The sequence below is a fragment of the Diorhabda carinulata genome, chromosome 3 (assembly GCF_026250575.1).
Source record: "Diorhabda carinulata isolate Delta chromosome 3, icDioCari1.1, whole genome shotgun sequence".
NCBI lineage: Eukaryota > Metazoa > Arthropoda > Insecta > Coleoptera > Chrysomelidae > Diorhabda > Diorhabda carinulata.
In genome coordinates, this window is record NC_079462.1 from 21099890 (window position 1) to 21126588 (window position 26699).

Genomic DNA, 26699 nt, shown 5'->3' on the forward strand with positions numbered 1-26699 from the left:
AAACATATAGATAAGTTATACCACTTTTAGCCATTACTACGAATCTGGACACTTCTTCGTGTTTTTAAGCGTCTTTTTGGTGGTTTGCCGCTCGCCTAAACAGCCGATTTCGATGAATTTCTTATTAAAATCTTCGTTTCTACGGCGAATTTACGGAAAAAAAAATGGGAGGAAAAAAATGAAAACTTATATTGGCTTTGAATATTCTTGAAAATGGACTCATTCGGGTGTAATTGTTGATAACTTTCCTCCAGATAATCAAATGAAATTGTTATATTGTTTTTTATTATCTACACAAAAAACGAACAAATTGAAGAAAAAATTAAACAAAAATGTTGATTTATCATGTTTTTACAATCAAAAATAATAACAATTTCTCTTAAAATTGACCTTTTCTCACATATAATCGTTTGCATCTTTTTTATTGAGTAATAATTAAAGATATATGAACAAAAACATTCTTAAAATCACTTATTGTAATCAAGTGTACGATATTAAAAGTTAACTTTGAAAAATTGGAAGTTTTCACCATTTTACCATTAAAAAAATGGTATCCTACTAAGCTTGACTGTTAGAGATAAAAAATGAATAAACAAACATTTTTCAATTTTTTGTTTCCAAAATGCCAAAAAACAAGGGGATCCTAAAAGTATAAAATTACCAAAATTCTCCTTTCATCTATGTTTCAAATACCAGTATTTGAAAAACAGTTTACTTAACAGGTTTTGATATCTGTTATAAAATTAATGTGAAAGTGGTTTTCTATGGGAATATATAACAAAAACTAAGATCATTATATTGATACGTATTTATTTACAGATAAATTATTGTAAAAAACATTCTGTCAATTATTTTAATAAATCAAAAAATAGAAAATGCCGTATCTTCAGATGAAACCATTACGGTTTTACTTAGTAAATTTAATGGCACTTATCAAAATATTTGAATGAAACAAACGATGAAATAATTGTTAGTAAATATACAACAAAATACATATTTATAATAATAGAGGGATAATTAGTATTTACAATATATATTACCTTAATTTAAATAATCTTACTTAAACTAAAGGGTTTTTTATACTAGTGTATAATAATTGAATAATATTAACTTTACAACTAGCTTTTGGGATATTACAAATTATATTTAACGTATTATTCTGTTAACAAAATAGCTCGAAATTTGGATTGTTATATACTAGATTGTTTGAAGGGTACCAATATTTGGGATCTTTCTTGAAAATCCCACCTCACATCGAAATCCACAAGCCCACAGAATAATAAGTCTGTATAATAATACTTCATTTGATTCAATCTTAATGATCTTTAGGAAATGAGAAACGAAAGCAACAATGTGAATCTATTTGAAATAATTAGAAACTTTTCAACTTTTAAGGTTTGTTCGTACATCACTAATATTTGCACGGAAATAATTAAATATTAATTTAAAAAATACAGATACTTTTACTTGATTGATAAGTAAATGCATTATTATCATGTTTAAAACAATTAATAAATTATGGTTTATTTAGTTTGACACTAGCATACGATTCATGTGAAAATACTAAACAAAATAGAAACTAAATAAACTCCTTATGGTTTTAATAAATCAGTCCCCCCGTTTCGAGCCGGATTAAAGCAACTTAAAAGTGAAAAATATTAAAATCAGCGAAAATAACGCTACCAACAATTTATTCGAAAATCTTTTCTGAAAAATCAAAAGACGAGTATTTTGACATCTACCCCAGAATCAACAGTTGAGCAGCTTCTCAACTAAGAAGTCGACGGCAATTTAAGTTATGCTTAGTGGCTCATTTACTTTCCTACCATTTCCTACCAAGACAAGCTACATACCGTAATTTTATTTTGATATCAAATTAAACTAAAAATAAGTTTATGAGAACTTAAAAACAAAAGACGGTCTCTTTAAGGTACTATTACTTGACATGAAATAGCTGTTAACAATTTAGGGACGGCGAAAATAACTTCTCGTTAGAATCGTGAATTTTAGATCTTTTCTTAAAACTTATATTTCGGTACAAACTGATATTGAATGGTTAATGTTTACACCTATACAAAAACAAGGTGAAACTATTGCTTTGAAAGAAGAAGCTAATAAGGGAAAGACAACAGGTTGAAAATCAATATCAAACAATCGTTTTAAATATAAAGTAGATTCTCCGTCGAATTAATTCTAACGTCGCAGGAATTCCCTCTTTTGAAATTTGAATCGTTATAAATATAAACAGAAACGGTACTGATCCAGAAAGCAGCACATTCTTAAAACCTTTATCTCTACCAACATTCTGTGGTAAGTATAGTATTTGGTTCTCTTTTTATGATTCTTTTAGGGCCTTAGTACACGATGATATAAATCTGACACAATTACGAAAACTTCATTATTTTGTTAAAAAAGCGTTTTGAGAATGAACGACTGATAGTGCACCAACAAGTGTTAAACATCATCTTCGCCGTGTAGTTGGAGACTTCTCTACCTTACTTTTATACTTAGCTAATATGCATTGAAGCTTGTCTTATATCCAAGGATCCTAATGATCTGGAGCTACTAACCCCAGGTCACTTTCTAATCGAAGCACCGTTAATATATCCTGTGGAAAGCGATTTGCGCAATAAACCTTATCGCAGATTATCTCGCTGGCAGCGAATTCTACAAATCCAGCAACATTTTTGAGCGAGATGGTACAAAGAAAATTTAAACCAGTTACAAAGAAGATGCAAACCATCGGCACGATGGTCGTTTTAACCAAGGAAATCTACCACCTTTAAAATGAAAATTGGGATGTGTTGTGGCCCCTCACCCAGGTAGTGTTGATATAGTACGTACAGTTCCGATAAAAACAATGAAAGGTGTTTGTAAACGGGTTGTCAAAAAGGTGTGTATTATACCTAGTACCAGTGTAATTGAACAAAGGACAAAACATTTATGTTACAATTTAGAAAAATTCAATCCAATTTAATAATTATATCGCAACTTGCTTCGAAACCTAGGGGTATTGATCCGATTCGTATTGGAATTATCTATGAATTTTATTTATTACATATTTTACTATTTGTATTTTTTGAATTAGATATTTTTCATCATAAGCTCAAGGAGGCGGCATGTACAAAATTCTTGTAATTTAGGGTAGTCGTAAAAACGAGAATATGTAACCAATTTTAGTTCGATCGTTAGAAATAAACATCAATAAAGAAAATATAAACTAAATACAGTCCTTATCATTTAACTAAAGCGGTCTTTGAAATACAAGCAACAAGTGTAATGGATAGAAAACCACAACAACAGATTCTATCAAATAAAAATTACACATATGCCAAACAAATTAGTTTCCTCTTAATAAAATGAAAAAACAGTTTTTATATAAATAAGCTATCAAGATCATATCCTCGAAAATGTTGATTGGATGATGTGTATGTAGTTTCAGACATAGAGTCTAAACAGAGAAACATTAACTCTGCGACTGACAATAATGAGGAGTAATCAAAGAAAATAATACAAAATTGTTAAAAATAATGCCTCCAAATTTCAATCAAAACAACCAGAATATTTGTTTTTAACTAAGTAAAAGAAAGATCTATTTTCATTTCATATCTTAAAAAATGTGTTCATGGTATATATAAAGCAAAATCTACTTTTTTTTAATATATTCCAATGAGATAGAAGCTCCACAAAACATTTACAAACGAAAATTGAAACTATATATATGTTATTAAGATATTGAAACATATATCATGTTTTACCCCTTTTTCATTATTTCTAATTTCTTTTTCGGTCGATGCAACTCAAACATCTTCTCAAATTAATCTCTATCATCTTTCATCTAATAAACTATTAATTTGTAATATCCCAAGCGAAAAATTTGAGCAAATTTAGAATATAGATATTATAATGGAATTTATCAATGATATTATTTACACTTCATAATCTACAATATTACTATGATTAAAAAAGTATTAGAACGTATTTACAGAATCAAATAATTCAATCGAAGTAACAGAAGAAAGAAATCTAAAAAATTATTTGTTACAGAATAAGAACACAAATCGAAAAAAACTTGTTTATTTAAAATACTTATCATTTCCGAGAAATTACGAATATTCCATTATTTTCTGTTAAAACTTGGCAAACCGTTAGGATACTTTAAGAAATGTTTAATACCAGAGGCTTGTTGTAGGGATAGATTTGTTTTCCTTCCTAAGAATCTCTGTCGCTATCATAACATAACAATAATCATATTGTTTAATGATCAAAAATATTCAAAATATCCAATTTTATATATTGGTTATTAAACATGTGTGTCTCCAATAACTTAACAAGTTGCTTAACCTTTATTAGTCATTCAATTCTCATATTTTTTGTATTATTCCGTTCAAAAACTATTCACCTTTAAATTATTAAGTGCGTAGATACTAAGTAGAGAAAAGATCTGCCCCTTCAACAAGTTTGAAAAAAAAAAACATGGGAAGGTAATAAAAAAATGTATTAGGATCTTTTTAAATAATTAATATGATAAAACATACACTATACCACCTATACCACTGAGGGAAAATATTTAATTCGACTCTTACAAATAATCAAAATCATTCATTTTGATATAGAAAATGCGTTAAATGAATTAAAGGAAAATAGACAGTTGTGATGACTATATAATACAGGGACTACTTATTAGGTAATAAATCGTTCCATTTGCCGTTAGGAGCGCTGATTACGTATTTTTTAGGGTATGCATACACGGTATCTTAGACGGCGTGCAATCATCATGACTCTCTGTGATTTAATTTTTGTTGGAAACAAAACACACGATTATGATGAAGAGATGATTGGACAGCCAAGGTAAGTTCAAGATATTGTTTCACGCATTTGCTCCATTTTCAACAAGTTTCATGCTCTTTGTTGTTTGAAATAATCAAACTATACTAACATAAATGTTGTCAATAATGGTTGGCAAAATCGCCTACAGACTACCATAAATGTTAGCGATACTTCCGAACGCCTACAACACGTAAATTGCTAAACGAAATTACAGTTCATAGACAAGCAAGAGGCACATAGCTTTTTCTAAAAAAAAACTGTTTTCTATGAAAAGCCAGATGTGTTTGTAATTCATAATTTGAGAATTTGGAGCCACAAAAAATTTTACTGTGAGAAATTCCACATAAAGGTCGAGGAACAATTGACATTCAAATTTTCATATTTGCATTTCAATGCTTGAGCTCACACTGCAAGTCACAGTCAAGAGCTCCCCAATTTATTCAAATGTGAGTTTTCTGCTCATAAGGTACTATAGTACTGATCTTGTGATGAATACTTTCATAAAGGGTAAAGAACTGTGTAACAACTCAACGCTTTAATGACAACAACTAGCTGCATCACAGATACAGATCGAAGAAGGAAAAATAAAGGCTGATTCTCACTATACGTTCCATTTTCCTTCCTTTTCTTTTACATCAAATATTATTAAATGTAAAATAATGTGTGTATAAACATCTTCCGTTCCATATATGTTCCTTTTCCAATCCGTTAAAAATCATTCGAAACTTATTTTTACCGGAGAGGCTGAAACGTACAGGAAACGGTATTGGTAGTGTGAACATGAATGCGTATCAGTTCTATACAATCTATTACAGAGGAGTGATTTAAATATGAATGACGAGAAGCTAAATAAGTTAGACCCTTTATGATTTTGAAAATAGTAGATATAGTGACAATAACTTTAAAGACAAGCAGTTGTAAAAGAGCTAAACGTCGCATTGTGTAAGCACAAAAATATTTATATATATTTATTTCATTCCAGAAACATTATGAAACAAAAAAGTACTTATAAAATTAATATGTTATAATAATAGGGGCTAAACTTTTGAACTACATCCATTTGCCAGTCGTCAGCCCCTATTGGAGAATTGAAATAATCTTTGTAAACATCTTTAATCACATTTCAAGCTGATTTCTAGAGGTTTGTTCCAACCTGCTAGTCGGGATCGTACTTAAAACGGTATAGATATTTTCAGCGCAATCTCCGCAATCTCTATACACGGTTCTTATATAACAGTACTTGCTATCAACCAAGTATCGAAAAGATCGTCAGGAAGCGGTTCACAAACGATATTTAAGTTAGTTGGAACACAAATAAGAATCGTACGTATAACGGTAACCGCCAGGTTGGAACACGTAATCTCTATTCGCAGAATCATCACCATACCAAGGACGGTGTTTTGATGGGTTGAAACGAACCTTATATCAACATGACTGAATTATACTGGAACGTCTGGAAATGTAATGGTTGCGGATCGGAATGGAGTGTATAGTGAGAATCAACCCTTATGTGACGAAAGAAGAATTGTTCTTGCTTTTTTCTAATTACGAAAGGTAACTTATTTTCTAAATAGCCCTCGGGGTAAATAAAAGTATTGAAAGAGTAGTTAAACAACAATAAGTACTAACCTGTCAAATTCAAGATATATTAAGTTTTTTATCACTTTTTTTGTAATAAAAAGAATATTCACTGATAAATTCTTAATTGTGAAAAAGTGTAATATTTATATTTTCGATTCTTACAAAAGTCTGTGTCGTCTGTAATCTGCGTCATAATTTTTCAACCATTCTTTTTCTGCAGCATCAGGATCGAGTGGATTCTCAATGAGACTCTTATTTTCATCAAACGCCAAATCCATATTTTTGAAAACGTTCAAAAACCCAATATTCTCTAATTTTTTAGACAATAATTGTCCTTCCTGTTCATATCCAAATCGCTTAAGAATAACTAAACTGTTCGACTCGTAATCGGCTGCTATTTTAGAAGATTCGTGTTCCTCTTTGGCTATCACTTCAGCCGATTCTAAAAGAAGATACATGTAGGTTTGCTGCCGTATTATTTTCTGATAATTGCTCAAATTTGGAAAGTCTTCTTTAACTTGTAGTTCACTGATGTACGAGTAGTCGGTAGGTATTTTTGATTCGCCTTTTGTTAAAACCAAATATCCCATCAGAACTTCTTTCGCATAATCTCCATATTCGAGATGAGTTTCCCAAACATCTAATGAATTAATTAAGTCTCTTCTACATTTTTCTACGGTTATTGATTTCCAAATGATTGCTTTTTGAAGTTCTGTATAGTCTTCTACAATGCTTACTTGCCGTACAGAAGTCTTGGGATTCATTGGAAAATTTGAGTTGATACAATTATGACAAATCAAAAAATACAGGCCTTCATGATGATAAAAATTTGAATGATATAATCTATCAAAAATGTCAGTTATCATTAATGACGATACTCATGTAACTGAGTGTCATTTCATGAACGTAAGTCGTTGTGTTCAAACTGTACCTACTATAAACTCACAAAATCTGATTATGACCTACTCTTATTTCGAAGATATATGTTGATTCTGTCGTCTAAAGTAATTGTCGTTCGGAAGAAATATATTGTAGATTTATTTCACCATTCCTGAAAACAAAAATGAATTAAAATGAATTAAGTTGTCATTATTCTCTTCTTTAAGTTCATATTGTTACCTAGACTTATCGTCGGTGACCCCTGCCATTTATTTGGGGAGCAGTAACAATAACAGGTCCTGGAGGCCCAGCTCTAGTATCGTACATGCCTCTGGGTACTTCAGATCTTTCCAGCTCGTCTCCGGAGAGGTCCAAATCTTGTACCATTTGCATAATTTCCCTTTCTTTCTTCATATCTTCACGGTCTTCAACCTTCAAAATGAATATTTAACATTATATAAAAAATAAAAGAACGCAGGGAAAAAGTTTTGAGGAAAACTGCTAACATAATATATTATTAGCTTCTGATCATAGAAGCTGCTTGCTTTGTTTTCTCTTCTTTTTCTCAATTTATCTATCTTTACTGACTATCGAAGCTATTCTCAAATTCTAGACAACTTACTCCCATAACGTACAGTTCAAATAAATCAACCCTCGTCACTTTTTCTAATTGGAGACAATCTGAATAACATACCTCAACAAGATATTACTCAAATACGATCTGGAAACCTGCCTCATTATCAATAGGTTCAGCAGGTCATCTAACGTTTTTGGAACCATTGGAAATCAGAATATCTATCCATGCTACAAGCAGGAGCGAAATGGAAATTCATAAGTCCAGTCAAAACAGGAGTAGAAGAAATGGTAGGGCTAAAAAACCAGCTCTTAACTGGTCCGTGGAAAGAATAATCCAACTATACCCCAGTGATAATGGAAACACTAGGGTGTGAGTGTAAAGATTTCCAATAGAGTAATTGAACGTTTAGTGAGGAAAATTTGATTATTGGCAATTGGGGACTTTCGAACTACACAAATTATTATCAATTAAGTAGCATGAAAGTTTCAAGAGGTCAGACATGTTGAATTTATTTTGTCATTTGATATTTACATCTATATTTTGAGGTTTATATCAGCCGTCAAATATTAGGGAGATTCAAAATATATTGGTGAAACTAACTCAATAAACTAATTGCAAGTTATTAATTAATTTTATTTGGAATTTTAGTTACAAGTTAGTTTTGTTCTATTAAGGCCTAAGCCTCTTATTGAATGCTTCATGCGGCTTCCGAGTTAAGCGTAAATATTCTGAATGGCGTCTGAATGCCAGCCACAGCATCAGCGGTCAAAATAACTCATACGCGAATGACGACGTCTCGTTCACAACAGTAGACGACACACAATGTTGGCGTGCAGTCATTTGATAGAAAATTCGACATTTTTAGCTGTGTTACTTGAAGAAGAGACACAAGACGACCTCTTACGAAGAAAACTCTGATAAACAAGCAACCGATTATTTATGAAGAAGAAGAAAGAAGGATGTGTCCAGATTTTGCTAATGGAACACTTAAAAGACAGTAATACTAAATTTATTAAATATTTCCGTGTCAAACATATCCTAGAACTTGAGTGAGAAGATATAATAGAACTGCCATCATACTAAGCCCATATAACCTGAAGAAAAAGTTGCTTGTCACTTTTATTATATAACACATAATAACTTTGGACTGATTCTTCTTTTTCTTTATAGAATTTCGTCATTTTGTGCTGACGCAAGATACAACGTTTACGCTGCAATGGTTCGAAATAACTAGATACGCAGCGTAAAGCTTTTGAATGGCGCCAACGTCAGCATGCGAAAGAGACCGAAATAGTACATTTCCATAGTAAGCATCGTGACGCGGCGTACGGCGAGACGCTCTACGCAGCTGAAGGCGTTTATAGGAGACTATAGCTTAACGTGTCTCGATATGCGAGCTCTAGTCGACATCGATAAGAAATACTCACTCTTTCGTTTTTAAGATCTATATTGTCACAGCAAAAATGAATCATAGGTGTGGGTGGAGTAATTATGAATATACTGTGATTGGTGATTGGAAAAGAGGGTGTTTCGAGGAAAGATATCAGAGACTAGGGTGTCGGTAAAACTACGACATTTTTTGGAGTCTTAGAAAATTAAAAAATCAATAATCTAAATAAAATCACATCTGGGTATCATTCAAGTTGTACAGTAAAAGAGCATAAAATGGCATCATCGATCAGTGCAGGCAGATTAACAATCTACTTTAATAGAGGTAAAAATGTATACCTAAGAATACCGACACTATAAAAGCATATAGAACCCTGATGCGATAGTGACCCCAAAAAAAATGTATAAAATAGTTCGAGAGATCAACGTTTTCTTTTGACTATTTGACCATTTGCGATCAATGGATACTTCTTATTAATTTTATCTTTCAAATAACTTTTACCAAACCATAAGAAAGAATACACTAACTAATTAGGAAAATATGGTGTGAGGAAAAGATGCGAAAAGAATGTTTAATTGGACAAATTATCACTATACACAAGAAACTCACTTGATCCACAAGAGTGCATTAAGTATAAGGGTATCAGCTCATTGAAAGAAATGGAGGATGACATGAGCAGAATTAAAAACTGTCAATAAAAGACAGGAAATAGGAAGTTGTGGCGGGAAATAAGCAAAAAGGACTGATCTATCCCAACAAGATCTATCTACCTTCCACGGTCAATGAATACTTCTTATTAACTATGTTCCAAATAACTTTTATTTATGTGTTCTGTTTCTGAGGTTTGTCATAATCCTTTTCTGAAAAACAATTTTCTAGCCCAATATCTTCATATTTGTTCATATCTGTATTGGCTCCAAACTTCACCACCCATTTCGTATAATTTCTTTTAATTCTTCCATTAGTTTAAAATATCGAGTAAAACCCATAAGTCACCTTATAATTGAATAATAACATCGATTAGCTTTGAATTAATTTATTTTGGCTTTAATCCGGCCTGTATAAAAGTAATTTGTGAATTATTGATTATGAATTTATAATTCACATGCTCATTCGTAAGTTCCGGTGTCGAGACAACAATTAATAAATGTGTTATTCGTTTTTTACTTATCCTGTTTGTGTTTTGAATCTTTAATGTGGTAACTCGTCAGCTTAAATGGAGGCATGGCCATTTATGGAACAACCCATTAACGAGTTTCAATTTCACTTCGTAAAATTTTCTTTAGAAACCAGCTTTAATTGTATCCGCTTGTACAAAGATGTATCAACTCTTTCTTTTGATATGTATGTTAGTTTCTCGATTCTCTGCAAAATATTCAGCAATCACGTTTTCATACCCAAAAACTATCAGAGATTATATCTAGTTTCCAACGGACAGTATTACAAAGTAAGTATGCTGTTCAAATGACTATTAAATTCCAGCTCACAAATTATATGATAAAATTTTTCAAACAACGTCATGTAATAACAAAAATCATTGACATCTCGTTCATTGTCAACTCAACAAGCAAATCTTCTCCACATTAGCACCCAGCTATGTAAGTTTAGATTTTAAGATACCTCCAAAATTTTGAAATGAATGGAAGTTCTCCCATTTTGATTTTTAAAATCTATGAAACGAAAAATTTTAATAGAAATCAGTGTGTTCAAATTTTCTGTTAGTGTAGATTAAATCATTCTCTAATATTTTTAAGAAGCAATTTTTCTACATCAGGAAATGTATTAAGCAAGAGAATTGATAATTTCAAATATGTAATTCCTTAATTACTCCTTAATTATCTTTCAATAGATAATACTCACATCGTGGCCGTTTGGAATTGGGGAAGCAAACTTCAAGTTCGCCAAACTTCCGTAACTTCTGCTTCTATGCTCCTGCCTGATCGAATAGGAAAATGCTCTTTCGTTCAAATGCCCCTTTTTCTTATAAATCCCCGTATTAAAAGGACTCTCATCATTCATTACATTAGGATCGTCTAAACCATTCATACTTTGCCCTAATTTTTTGTTTAATTTTGCCTTATCTGAATTCTTCTCTTTATTCTTACTCCTTTGCTTTCCTTGAGACTCCATTGTTGCGTAATGTTGCATCAAATAAGCTTCGTGGGGAAAATTTACAGGTTGATAACTGGCTACTGGACTTAACGCTCTGTTGCTCGGCATGTAAATCGGTTCTTCGACGTGTTTATGCTTCTTTTTGTTTTTTTGCATTGTAGTTGGTATTATCACCGGTGCTACGGGAACTAACGGCGGTGGTACGGGTCTTGCTGGTATCAGAACTTTACTTCTTGGTCTATGGGAATAGGTATTGCCTGTAAACAAATCAGTTATCCATAATTAAGAATATTGCACCCAATTAGATTAATATTTGTTTGAAAGATTAAGAGAACTTTTTCTAAATTTAGTCTAACATTTCTAATATAAGGAAAGCAAAGAACAAGACCTTAATGTCCAATTTGGATTCACAGATTTCAGTCACAATTTTCCGATAAGAAATATGAATTTTTGTCTTAGAGGTGAAGTTATTGATTTAAATTTCATCTCCAGTAACAAAGTTGACCATTCGAATCTGCATGAGTGCATAAAGATCAATACGAGATAGTAAACTGTTGATTAAGACATAATAGTGAAATTTTTGTTTAAGCCAACACATTTTTTTACTGAATCTATAATACGGACAAATATTTACACACAATTGAAACATTTCTACTATTTCCACACTCTTTTCAATGCTCATACCTCTTGTAAACGTCCACAATATTGCGATACACTTTTTAAGATTTACTTGGAAGTTATTTCATCTTCTCTTTCTCATTCCCCGTCGACTTTGTATCGTATCAACTTTTAGAGTCCCACAACTCTTTCCTCTCAGTTATTTTTCCAACGATTATCTCAAAGGTGAATCTCCCACCTCTTATCTGAGGTTGCACCAATTTCTGACACCTATAAAGTTGGTGTTCGGCCAGCTCTTATTACTTCCAAAAAGACGTATATTACTCTTGTCTCTTCCTCAAAAAACTCCGGCCATTACTCTGTCTAAATTACTTTAGATAGATTTACAGTACCATGATTTCTTTCTGTAGAATTTTTCACGTTCTTAATCAGCTTGTGGGGTTTTCGTTCTAGAGACTTACTAAGTAGATTCATAAAGTCAAAATTCATTTTGTATAATTGGATGGTTAGTTTCTTGTATTTTTGTTTTTACTTTTAATGGTAGGTGTTCAAAAACAAATAAACAGTATTCGTGTATTGACGCAGTTTCAAGGTTTCATTTGCAATAAGCGCTTCATCAACTTAATCGTTAAATACTCGTATTTTTAAATAAGAACATTACTGTTAAGGTCACTGATATTTTCATATTTTTTTGTGTAATAATGATTCAGCTCGAGCATAATTTGTATACTCTTAATAATTACTGAACTTAATAACTGAACACTTTCGTTTATAAAGAAATTCAAGGGGTTGCATGAAATCCAATGAAAAGAGATGGTTGCAAATTCAATGTTTTCAAAAACCAATTAGATTTATAATATAGGATTAATAAAAGGGATAAAAAGAGAGCGCATGCAGAATTAATTTGTTCTTTCTATTTCTCACTTACCGTGATGTTTGAAGAATTTTGGATTTGGGAGAGTTCCAGGATGTGGAGTCATTATGTATATAGGTTGAGGCGGTGCTACGTTCATTTGAGGTTGAATTTGTCGTGTCTTCACCACTGAACCCGCTAAACTGCTAGCTTTACCATTCATCATTGGGTGGTACAAATCCTCCCTGGATCCACTCAAAGATTTTTGTTTCGTTTTTTTCTTTTTATCTTTTACCGGAGGAGGCGGTACAGCTTTAATTATAAATTAACATGGAATTTAGTGATATCTATTCTGAACACTACTAACTGCTAGCACTGTACCAATACTCACAGGTATTCAGATATGGATAGCTTGGTTATCGAACTGCGTATTAAGCAGAGGAATTAGGAGTATTGATGCAGTAGCAGAAGTCAATGAATATTCAGTAGCATTGTCTTACCAACAGGTTGAGAAATTTGTCTTGGACGAGTAGGTCTTGATATGGTACTAGTAGAATAAACGTCATATATACCATCTAAGTTGTCTTGAGAACCTGCCCATACTTTATGATTCTCATCTCCATTATAGATACTGATATCATCTTTTTGATTGTTATTTGTTATAGTATTTAACGTCATTGTGGAACCTGATTGAGATCTACTCATCTTCCATTCATCTATCTGTGAAAATAAAATATAATTATGATACTATGTGCTTTAAAAACCTGACTCTATTAAGATAAAACTACTAAAGGATAAAGTGAATTTAAAACACACTTAGGAGAAAAGCTTCTACATGACATTTTCAATAAATACTTTGGCTTCTTATTAGTTTACTATCTTATACTTAAATCCTTCATGCTTTCTTAATTATGTTTTATGATCAAATGCCAAAAATTTCAGCGTTTCATATTTTGTATAGAAAAAAGCAGAATAAAATAAAGACAAAAAGTGAATATTGAAACATGAAATAACGTATCGAAAATTTTTGGTAGCACCATAATTTTATTAACTTATAAGCCTTTCCCTCCAAGGAATGCGAGTCTTTTCAGAATCGATTTCTGTCATTATAATTAACACTTGCCACAAATCATAAAATTTGTGATATTAGGCAAGGAAACTTCAACTGACAACGAATAAGAAAGTTGCGTTGTTTATCAACCTACTGAGGATTTCTCCAAACATTTGTCGACGGATCGACTGGTTTGATCTCATTTCCTCCCAAATTACATCTCATCGTGAGACGAGCTCATCAGAAAAGTTTTCCCATATATCATGGCTTTCCGCAAAAATAATAAATAGTTAGAAGTAATTTTGATAGTTAAGAATGAAGATGTGGATAGCTTAGGATCAAATCGTTGGTACTCTGCATTCATTCAAATATATTGACTGAGTAACAAACGAAGAGGAATACACGAATCATCCAAATGAATTTAGAACTAAACGCAGGCTCAGTAGTCTTTATACTTCGAAATCCAAATCAATCAAAACTTTGCAATTCATTGCGTTTGGGGATAAGAGGATGTCATTCCGAGAAGAATTCGAAAGATCCCAACGAATACACCATATCAGTACCCGATTCGTTTTGTCTCCATCACGAGGTCAATCCTTGACTGTCTGTAGTTTCATCATAAAAATCCATGTTTTTCTCATGGTTAGTTATAAGTGGCATGTTTATGTGTCGGTAAATCATCTGCTTTATTTGTTTTTGTACCTGATAAAAAATAAAAAATGTCATTTATGACAAGGTAATTGGATAAAGAGAATTGAACCGACTACATGTCATGCTGCACAATATGTAAATAATTTAATTCAATCATATCTTGATGACACGCGATTGAAATACTTAATTTTTGTAGGTTTTGCAGCTCAAAAGTACTGAATTAAATATTATTGTGAATTGTATTAATTTCATAAAATAAAAAATTGATGTGTAACACGATATTTCTTGATTGTAAGATAAGTCATACCTTTTCTTTACTAGTTAATCTTTCAGATGCAAGGGTTCCATATATGCTTCCTGCGGTATCCACTTGTTTTGCGTACGATGAATCAGCGTAAGCATGAAAACAACATCTAACTAAAGCATTTGCTGCAACTTCTCTCTTACAAATAAAAGCGTGGCACTCGAGTACTTTTATCCCAGTCGTTCTTCTCAAAATGGCAGCGAAAAGTGGAGGATGTGTGGGATTGGGAGTGCGAGCGAAAGGAGAATCTAATGGAAGGAATCTAGGATTTGGACTATGTAGAGTATTTTTTTCTGGGACTAGAACATATCTGAAACAATGTGAAAATTCGAAATGAGTTATCATTGACTTAGATATTCTATATACAGATTAAATTGAAAATGAATACAGCTATAGTTTATTTCAGAAAGGTATAAATCAATAAAACCTCATTAGGTATGCAAAGGGACCACAGAGTGACCTAACGAATATTTAGGCTACTTTCATAGTTTGGCATTGATTTCATTATAAATTTTTTTTATCAAATGCAGTTAGTACCACCCGGGTTGGGGTCAATATATGAGTTAAGCCTATTGCTATCCATTTACAATCATTGAAAATAGTGTGCCGAGGGCGTGTCGGTAGGAAACTCGTAAAAAGGAAAGAATTTTATTCTAAAATTAACGGGTTGACTGTCCGATCGAATAAGCAGTCAAGATCCCACATTTTCTCCTCTTCTTTAATGACATGCTGGACTGCTTTTCTCCAGTTCCCTGGTGTCACCTCCTTAATGGCTTGATCAAACAGTAGCTTAACGTCTTTCATTTTGAATGTGGTGTTGTGTCTTGCTACCAATCGTTTCACTTGCGCCCATATAAGTTCTATAATATTTAGTTCGCAATGATATAGCGGTGTGCTATATCTTCCACGGCATATTTCATAAAACTATGTTTGTGTAAATTTGCTAGAATAGTTCTTTTTTTATCAAGTTATCTTTAAATTCATTACTTTCGGTGGTTCGGTAGTTAACCAGTCAATGATTTATTGTTTTCTCCAAGATGAAGTTGGAGTCTTTTCTATGCATCGAGAATGATAACTTACGTTATCCATAACTACTACTGAATTAGTCGGAAGATATTTTATCATTTCACCAAAATAGTCTTCAAAAACATCCGAATCCATAACCTCGTGGTAATCTCCCGTATGGCACGACTGAAAGGTTAGCAAACCTTCTTTTAAAAATCCCTCTTCGCTTCCAATAATGGACGATTATTAGTCTTTTCCCTTTAACTGAACGCACCTTAATACCCGTTGACAGGCACTGGTTATATTTTTGTCTTGCCACATTTTTGCAACTGTATAACCTTCATTAATCCACGTCTCATCAAGATAAAAGATTTTCTTCTGCTCTGTTCTGTACTGCTTTATACTTCTAAGTATTTCCATCAACAGCAAACAATTTCATCGCTTTCCAGTAAAAATGCTTTACGGTTATGCTTTTCGCGGGCAAAATCCATATTTCTCAAAGTGGTCCATAAAAGTTTTTTAGTTATCAACGGAATACTGTCATCCTTATCTAGGGTGGGTATTTCTTTTTTAAAATATAAAGAGTGAACTTTTTTTCGAATTACTCTCTCGGCGTCTTCATCAAGGACTTTCCCTGGTCTGCCTGTACTTTTCTTGGGAGGTTCCACTTGGCCTGCTATCTTTCTCCCCCGCAATAATTTAAAAACGGTGGACTCTCCAACTCCAGTCATTCAGGAACATCGTTTATTGTACAGTAAATTTCGGGTAATAGTATTTTATGCAATCGTATACATTTAAAATAAAAGTTTTTCATTCACTTGATAGTGGAGAATTATTGGAACATTTTATAGTTCTGAAATAGACTATAGATAACAAAAAATAAAATCAAGAAGTTGAATTGATATTTTTCCTACAACGTACAAGTTTTGGACAATTTGTTGATACAAGTATGTTAGTATCTTGAACGAAATTTCTACAGGGTAGCTAATAAAACAATAAAACATTCTTTTTTCATTTCAAATGTATTGCAGAGACTTCCTACTGAATTCTCCACTACTCTTATGTAATATCTAAAAGTGTTGTTTATTTTTTTTCTTGCGAGATTTTATAAACTGCGAATTACATTTTAAGATTTATCATTCAACAAATTCATTACTTTTTCTTTATTTTTTTATTACCTTATCCAACAATTTGGAAAATATTTTGTCATTTTTATGAAAAATAGAATAAATAATAAATGCACTTATGGAATTTAATTATTCACCACTTTTGATATGAGGAAGGAATTGGATGACAAAAGTAAGTTTAACTCTAACATCATTAAACGTTCATAGATTCTATTGAAAATACATTTAACTAACCCTTTCATAGCTCCATTATTTTATAATTGGATTATCCTAAAAAAGGTATTGCTCTTTATAATTATATTCCATGTGACTAAGGTTTGAAGGCGAGTTGACGTTTAACTATTTGATTTTTCTATTTTCCAACATTTTATTTTAAACCTTGTACGGTCCTGTTCTGATCTTTCTGCTTGCGCGTACAAAGAATGTTGACTCTTAACCTTGAGAATACCGTTGATACCTATTATCATATCTTTTATTATTGAAATAGAATTGTTCAGAAGTATATAAAAGTGAACGAATACTAAATAATAAAAAATTATAATACCACCATCATTTGAATTTTTTATTATTAAAAAAAATTAGAGAAAGGACATCTCAGACATCCGTATCTTAACAAAACGACATATTAAATATAGTTGTGAACAAGATATGAAAATTCTGTTTGGATTTTCCAAAAGCATCATAAGCTGTAACCTCTAACTTGCATCAATAATAACTTCAAAATTTTTTGTATATATGTTTTAAATTCTAACTCGATTCTTATAAATTATTAGTGGGTTTTTCCTTCAATATTTTGGTTATTCATTAGATGTTGTTATCCAAGTGAATCCAACTACCTTAATAAAAATAAGCTATAATTTAGACACTTCTAATTTGATATATTCGTTAGTTGAAATTAAAGGCTTTGATTTCACAGTTAATATTATTAAGTATACTAGTAGTGTGAATAAAACATGGTTGCTTGGCATAACCTGTAATGTATATATAAAAATTCTCCAATGGAATATTCATCGAAGCAAGAGTTAAAATGTCTCTTCTAAGCAGACTTTAGTTTTCTATTACGTTTACTACCAGGCGTATTAACAATAAGCATAATAAAGCCTAGTCCACTAAAGGTTTACGTATATCTGCAAAGAACATGCGAACTTTATCTCACCTAAGGAAATTCTCGGATAGCACCTTCTTCAAAAATTACGTAAAACTATAAAAATTTATCAAATTCCATATCTCCATCTCATGATCCGCTTTCATAACTCCCTGATGCTAATGGTAACTTACACAGTTTCTTCTTTATGCCCTTTAGCAGAGCTTCGCATTACAATTAATGACATTAAAAATAAATATTCATCTGGAACTGATGGACATAAAATGTTTTCGAGTCTGCCCGATTGCACTTTTCCCAATTGTCTAATTGACGGCTATAATTATTCCTCTGCATAGAGGAGGAGATGAAAATCAAGCTTCGAATTATCGCCCAATTTCACTCTTTTCCACGTTCCAAGATCATAAAAAGATTGGTGAAAAAGAGGGTCTTATCATTTCGGTTCAAATATTATAGACTTACTACCAATCAATTTGGGTTTGTAAGTAACAAATGCACAAATGATGCTATTTTCTCCCTCCTTAATAATGTGTACTATAACCAAAACATCCATCACTCCACTGCAACAACTTTTTGTGATTTTTCTAAGATTTTAGATTGTGTCAATCATAATATTTTAATGAACAAATTGTAGTACTACGGTTTCGGGGGAACACCTCTCATATGGTTTAGTCATACGTTACCAACAGAAGTCAGCTTGTAAGAGATGATACTACGATGCCTTCTTGCAAGCCAATAGAATGTGGAGTTCCCCAAGGCTCAGTACCAAGCCCTATTTTGTTTCTTCTGTTTATAAACGGCATCGCGTATCTAGACATCAGTAGTGAAATATGTCTATTTGTAGACGACACTAGGTTCTCTTGGTACAACCCTGATCTCACGGCCCTTCAGAGGACCATATCTACCTTTAATCATGATGTGATTCTAATCTTCTTTGTCTCAACGCCTTCTTATTAAATAGCACCACCATTGACGTCGTTCAATCTGTAAAATTCTTAGTGCTTGTTGAGGACATTTCCTTGAAATAGGAGTTACATATTGCCGCCTTATTTGAAAAATTAAGTTCCTCCTGTTTTGCGCAGTTTCCAAAGAACTGAACTTATTCATTTTCTTAACAGTCTATTATGTTCTTATTGAGTCGCATCCCCGATATGCACTTCCCTTCTGGGGAACGTGTAGGGCGACTTGATCGAATCTTGCAAAAGTGTTAGATATTTATTCGGATTGAACACGAGGGTTCACTGCAGGGACGTTTTTATAAGATTAAGAGTTCTGACTCTTCCTTCATACTTCTTCATCTTTTCATTTTATACTTTTTATACACTTTGTCCGATATGTTCTCATAATCTTACTTAAGACAACATCTCATTATAATGCCGCAGAACTGAAAAATTTTCGAGTAAAGTATTTTTGAAATATAATTTATTTTATAAACTAAGATTGTGATCTCTGAAAACGAATTTTTAAAGATCGAAGCTCAAGAATTGAGTAATGACAAAAGTTTACATTCACTTTTTAGTTTTTCTCTATTTGCTTTTAATTGATGAACTTTATATAACATAAACCCAGAACTATTTATTTTCATCACAGTATATGTTCTGAGTGATTTTCCTGCTATTAAATATTATGAGCGTCCTTCTGTTTACAGTTGAGAGAATCGGTTTTTTAACCATCCTGTTACTGGTAACTGTGAGAAATCACTAATGAAAAGTTAGTTAAGAGGTAGATGGGAATTTTTGAATTGCATAATCAACTAGAACAGGTTATATGCTATCACACAATCTCTTACCTTCTACAGAGATGTAACCAGAAACAGATAAATTATACTCAACTTAAATAACGATGAAAAAATGATGAACGAAGATAATTGGGTGAAAAACAAATATTTCATAGATATTGATAAACTTGATTCTCTTCGAACGTTTACGGCTATAAAAAGAGTTTTTCTTTACTCTTCTTTATTTCGTTATTCATTATTTGTTTCTGTTTCTGGCAAATTCAGTTTTATCATACGAAAAGCGTGAGTAGATCAGGAGTTACATTACAATAAATTGTGATAAGGAGACAGTTGTAGATTTTTGTACATGTTTTTTCCATAAAACCTACAAGTGGGCATATGTACCTCGTATTATGTAGCAATATATCAATCCATTTATATTGTTAACTAAAGGAATACTCCAAACAGGTGAGATTTTTTATATTATGGAAAAATTTGAACTATTTTATTTATTTGCGAAATTATAAGTTGTTTTTATTAAAAGTGGAATCAAGAAAGAGCCAAGTCCGATCCTTTTTATATAAATCACCTCAAGCCACTAATACATTGTAAATTCTTGTGCACAAATATTTCTAACGAATGTTTGTACATGACAATGAGTAGACTGAAGAAAACAAAATGGGTTTGTCATTTTATAATGCAGATAAAATATCAATAGAACAAAACCTCATAATATCCCGACGCAACATCGGAATAGAAACGATTCCGAATAGAAAAAAATTTCTAGAAATTGGTTTAAATCAAGATTTGAACGTTTAGTAGACGACAAACATCAGATAAGTGAGAAACTTAGGTTTCAAGTATCAAGGAAATGACTTTAAAAATGTAATTTGGAACTGAAATATCAGTTATACATATAAGAAAATACTATCTACTTTACTACACATACAAAATGATTTGTAGCTCGTAGTTCGCTCATTTTCTAATTCCTACGTTACATTAATGACAATAGATTTTCCTTTTCTCACTATCACTAGAACCAAATCACAAAATTTTGAAATTAATTTATCTATCAGTGTTATCAATACTCATTGCTAAAATTTAATACAGTTAACTACATATTTTTTGTTTTAAGACCTAAACCTTCCCACGTCAAGATTATGGATATTAATTAGATACAACATGAAAGCTATTTACACTTTCAAAATTGGTATCACAATTTATTTCTGGTAGTTCATAAACAAGTTTTCATCGTTCTTTTTGAAATTTTACACAAATTTCTCTTCAAAAACGCAAATCACTGTCATCATTAAGTATAATTAAATAATTAGTGAGCGAAAAATTACAAATTATACGCATACCAAAAGATGCTATCGAAGATCCTATCTTATGCTTCCAATTTTTAGAACAGAATCTGGAGCAATAAAACGATAGTGTCGTTTTATGTGACATGTAAATCAGTTGAAAAATTTTTCAAAACGCATAGATAGTGACTAGAAAAATTGGATATTTCACAAAGTGAAAACGATATTACGAAACAATTTCTTAACTCTAGTGTATTTTTGACTGGAATAACTACAATATAGTACTAAATTTACCTTAATTGCCACCGTAAATCTTTTGATTATTTCTAGATACACTATTTATAATCACATTTCCAAGGAAAAGTAAACACGCCATCAAAGCTAATATGATCATAAAAATCCACTAGCCTATTCATTTTTGTAGTGGCTAAAAACCGAATTGTCGAATAGTGAATAATGTATATTATATGACAACTCAGAGAGCCAATTCCTCTAAGATGACTTTACATACTGAACTCAACCTTTTTACCATTGAACTGGTATACTTTGAATAGCAGTTTAAATCAGTTTAAAGGGTGAAACAAGATATAATGTTGAATATATTGCTGCACAATCACCGCATGCCCGTTCTGTACTGACTGCGTCACACAGTCTGTGAGGTCTGTGTACGAGTAGTCTGTCACATCATAGTTGTTTCACCACTAGTAATAATCTAATTGAGTTTGCCAATACTGAAGAAAAATTAATTTAAATTTGTAGATTTTTCCCCTAATATAAAAAGACACTCTAAACAAACATATCGTTTACGAAGACGTCCAATCGATAACTATGTACAACTAGATTGTGAAGGCTAGCTTGTGTGACCAAGGTGCTCAGAAGCTTTGACTTGGAGATACCATTTAAACAGACCTTTACAAAAAAAGTCTGCTTTGATGAATTTGATGAATAATTTCCGCTACTTTTTTGCAGAGCTAACCTTTGAGTTTAAAAACTGCTTAAGAAATATATAAAAGGTACAAATATAGTACTAGATTGGTTAGTTATTAAAAAGGTGATAGTGATATTTTGTACGATAACAAATTAAAATGAGATGAAGTCAAGAAATGTATTATATTTCAAAAATATGCCAGACACGACCCCATAAAAAATTAGCAGGATTTACCATTTCGATAACAATGAGTTTAGAGCACAAAAAATTGGTTTTTTATTCACGTTAGTTGCCTCTTTTCGAAGGAGTAGTTTTTTCGTGCCTCTATGGAATATTTTTCACATTTTTTTATACGTAAATACTTTTTGTAGTACATTTACCCGACGAGGAAGCGTACAATGTATACTTGTATTCATTTTTAGAACACGTATCAATACTTTATTATAATCTATAGAACTATCTAGTTCTTGAATGTAAAGTGACTGTAGCAGAAGATCTGATGATTTATCTATATCTATAAATCTAAAAATTATAATCACTTCATCAATCTTTCTATTTAGCGATGTTTGATTGAAATGGAGCAATTGTGGTGATTTCATTTTTATACGTTATGATTGACAAACTGTAATCTGATATTCGATTTACAAAAAACTAATCATATCAAAAAAATATTGCTTACCTTACAGCCGCACAATAATGCAGACTCTCAATTGGGAAAAACCTAGTAATCTTTTTATGGTTTTCATCTACATTTTCCAATAATATTCCGTTTGACCATACACTTAACCAGGAGTCTATCCCTTTTGCCCCTGTCGCACCTTGATCTGGATAGAGTTCTTGAAGTGGTTCCTGTATTCCTTGCAAACCATCTTTGGTCTGTTGAGGTACACTAGAACCTAGGTAAAGGACTCTACAACGACAGATTGGTGTTGATTCAGACATATTGAGAATACGAATAGAATAAAAGATTTTCTTCAATGGACTAGAATAGATTCAGGTCTGCGGTGATGACTAGCATTGTTAATTTGAGAACCTGCAAAGAAAATATTGCTATTATACACCTGATAAGGAATATACATGAATAAAAAAAAGTTTATCTAATATTTTCCATTCAATACATCAAAACTTTCAAGTAATACTCGTACTTCTCTAAAGTACATTATAAGTTCGATTAAATGTTTTGTTCGGATTATGATCTTATCTCAAAAACCGAACCTTTTAGTTAAATAATCGTTCATACGTCTTCCCCTCGCAATTATCCGTCCCTAGGAACATCACCTAGAGATTGAACAAAACTTTCCTACATATAAGAAATTAATCAATTACTCTCTCGACTTTTGTGGCTGTTTACTATAATTTAATCACCTTTAAACTGAAACTTTGGAAACAGTATTAAGAACCAGCACAACTAATACATATGTTTTAGAATTCACTTGCCACGAGACTACACGAATGAACGCTCGTGTTCTCTCGTCTTCCCTCGCCATGTTCTCTGTCGCTTCGCTCCGTGTCGGTTTTTCGAGCGCAAGTCAAAGGACGTGAGGATGAAAATCAAGTGATTGACGCGTTGAATCGTATAAATATTATATTAAATATAAATTAAATCGAGAGTGTGGATGGCTGGCCCTCCTGTCGCCTTCGCTCGCCAAGACTCGTGCTGAGACCCTCTAGGTGGTGCCTCGGGCACAATAATAAATAAATCTACGACATCGCATCAAATATTGATAGTTACAAACTAAGTATAAATTGTAACAATGAAAGCTTCCTTCTAATACTCGTATATAAGTGACCTAAACGTCAGGTGGTTTAGTAAGACGATATATGTTTTTTTAACAGAAAATAAGAGTCAGCCATATTTTTAATGTCACTTCAAGCTCAAATTTTCATAAATTCCATGAAAATATTGTGATGAAAGTTGTGTCAATACCCCAAATTCTCATATCATAGATTAATTTCCGGAACATATTGTTGCTGTAATATTTTAGAGAATAACTTGTGAGTTTCCAAGAGTAATCTATATTATTACTTCAGAGTTCACTGACTTTCATTGTTTTGATTTACATAACTTTTATTACACTATCCGTGTAACATAACTGTGTTAAATAGAAAACAGCTTCTTATAAATTAGATAAGAAAACACATGAGCAGATGTTGATACGGAACATTTGTATGAAAAATTAAGATTAATGTGGTGGAATATATAATTCTTGATCTGATAATCTGCAGATATATGTTATTAACCAGTATAATATCAAGAATTTGAATCATAACTTAATGGAATTATAAACAAAAGATTTTACTTCTCTCAAACGATACTTAGTATTATATACCTAAGGAAATATCGTTATTGTATCATAATTCAAACCAGTAATTTTTAAAGCTTAAAGTCGTTGATAATGACGAATCTCATCTTAATTCAAAATTATATTTTCATAATATAAAACTAACTAGAGTTCAATTTAAATAGTATAAATTTCCTTCTTATTTTTTGCTCCTAGTCATCTTCATTCTCCAGATTTTTCTAGTCCTCCCAATGCTTATTTTCCCTAGCACGATTATCTGGTTCTCGGTCATTTTTAAGCGATGAATTTCATTAAAATTCTCTTCTTTTTTTACTTCTTTTTATTTATGAGTGATTATGCAATGTCGTGACACAATTTTGATTTTAATTCTGTGGTTCGTAAACACTCACTATTATTATTATCATTTTCAAATTTATTGGTTTAAATTTATAGGTAACAAAAAAATTTTGAAATTGTTTTGTTTATTTCTATCCACCAACCTCAAAATAAAATCACAAACTGAAAAACTGTACCTAAAATTAAATAGCTCTTCTATATACTAAACAGCTAAATCTAATTATACGAGGGCCGTTTTATTTTCAACCTCAGATCGCTCCGTGCATACACTACTCTCGCACTACACAATCTGCCATTGTTGACATTCACGTTCACATTCACCATTATTTATGCTACCACCAAGTGTGATTTGTTTTCTACAAGCCATAGTGCTGCAGAAATCCATCAGAGAATGAGTCGTGTGTATGGGAAAAACTTCATGAGTGATTGAGTTAATGGTATCGAAAGCTTAAAGATGGCCGTAATGATGTGTATGATGGCCAAGGACACAAATCTGTCTTCTCAGATGAGTTGGTTCAACGACAGAATGGTTTAAGAAACCACAGATTCACTATTACTGCTTTGTCTACGGTTTCAAGGTCTGTTTTGTACTCTATTGTTACTGAACAGTTAGGCTACATTGGCGGCAACTTTATTTGAAGAGGGTATTGAAAACTTCACCCAAAGATATGACAAATGTCTCAATCTCATCGGTGATTATGTCGAAAACTAACGGCAAGTGTACCAATCTTTTGGTAATAAAATTATCATTTTATATAAAATTGTCTTTTATTTATCGGAGGTTGAAAAAAAACGGCCCTCGCATATTCAAATCACCGGCTGTGTACCGATAATGATTTAATTTTGTGACTACCGTTTATATTTCACAGCTTTTGTTTGAGAATATTGTGAACCCTACATGTAAGAAATATACTAGTCATTCAGTTATTTGACCACTAGCTTCGTGTGTGATGGTTTATTAGCTATTAATAGAAATAAATGTTTAAAAAGCAATATCTCATTTTTATCACCAATGTTTTAATTTATTGTTTACACCGTTATATAGATTTGGAAACGTGCGTTTACTAGAAAATTATGAACCATGTACTTAAACATAGTTCGCTTTTTTGCTAAACTACTTGAAGGCCAAACGATGTTTTGTTGCTAATGTTTCTTTTATCACTGTCTAGTTTTTGTTTATTATTGTTTGGAATTTTCCATTTCTCATAATTTTTTTTGTGTTTAACTACTTATTAATTATGGACAAGAACATAAATTCTGTTAGAATAGTGATTGAGAAACAATCACACCTATGTTATTCATAAATGGAATGAAGAATTTCATTAAAAAACTTTGCAGGTGCACATTATTCAAACAACATGACTATTTCTTACATATATTTCCTAGTCTCTCATTTCTTTAATGAATTGTTTAAAACAATGCCGAGTAAACGGTTTTAACAGTAATTCACTTTGTAATTCATTCTTAATCTGTACTTTTTTCTCATAATGATTCTTCTGAATACTTTAATTCGATTGGATATGCTCTGTCGACTGATTTCTTCGTTTTTCAGTAAATAAAATTTTACCCAAAACGAAAGTATTGAGTACTCATATTCTTCAATTTTTTGAAGAGTAACACATCAAAAAAAAATTAACGATTTATATTATAGTTCTTCCAATATGAAATACAGATTATAAAAACCGTTGCCAACAATTTTGTTTCATCTACCATAGGCGTAGATACATCATTTTATAAATTTATTATTTTTATAAATACTTTTAAAAATATGTATATCTTATGCGAAAAACTATTCGTTAAAAAGCAATCGAATCGTAATAAATAGAACGGCCGTTATTTAGATAGATGCACTTAATTGTAATTATCATACGTAAATAGACGAGTAAAATGTACCTACCTGTAAAGGAGTTTGGCTTAAAAAGGGTACCAGACGTGAACTGAGACCCATTCGTTTCTATTGTGGAAATCGAAATTTCAAAGCAAAAACTACGAGGGAAAATAAATTTTGCAAAACAAAAAAAAAATATTTCA

At 31.7% G+C, this 26699-nt stretch overlaps 1 protein-coding gene across 2 annotated transcripts in view; it reads right to left on the minus strand.

Moving 5' to 3' along the window:
* Window positions 1-793: 793 nt before the first annotated feature.
* The window catches only part of LOC130891295 (uncharacterized), a 64025-nt gene continuing 38119 nt past the window's right edge, over window positions 794-26699 (minus strand). For both annotated transcript variants that reach the window (XM_057795937.1, XM_057795938.1), the window contains 7 exons: window positions 22709-23062; window positions 14850-15156; window positions 13341-13560; window positions 12916-13152; window positions 11118-11626; window positions 7531-7722; window positions 794-7462 (listed from right to left, as the gene is read on the minus strand). In XM_057795937.1, coding sequence (XP_057651920.1) covers window positions 7537-7722; window positions 11118-11626; window positions 12916-13152; window positions 13341-13560; window positions 14850-15156; window positions 22709-22971 — 1722 coding nt within the window. In that variant the 5' untranslated portion in view covers window positions 22972-23062 and the 3' untranslated portion in view covers window positions 794-7462; window positions 7531-7536. The remainder of the gene's footprint in view (window positions 7463-7530; window positions 7723-11117; window positions 11627-12915; window positions 13153-13340; window positions 13561-14849; window positions 15157-22708; window positions 23063-26699) is intronic.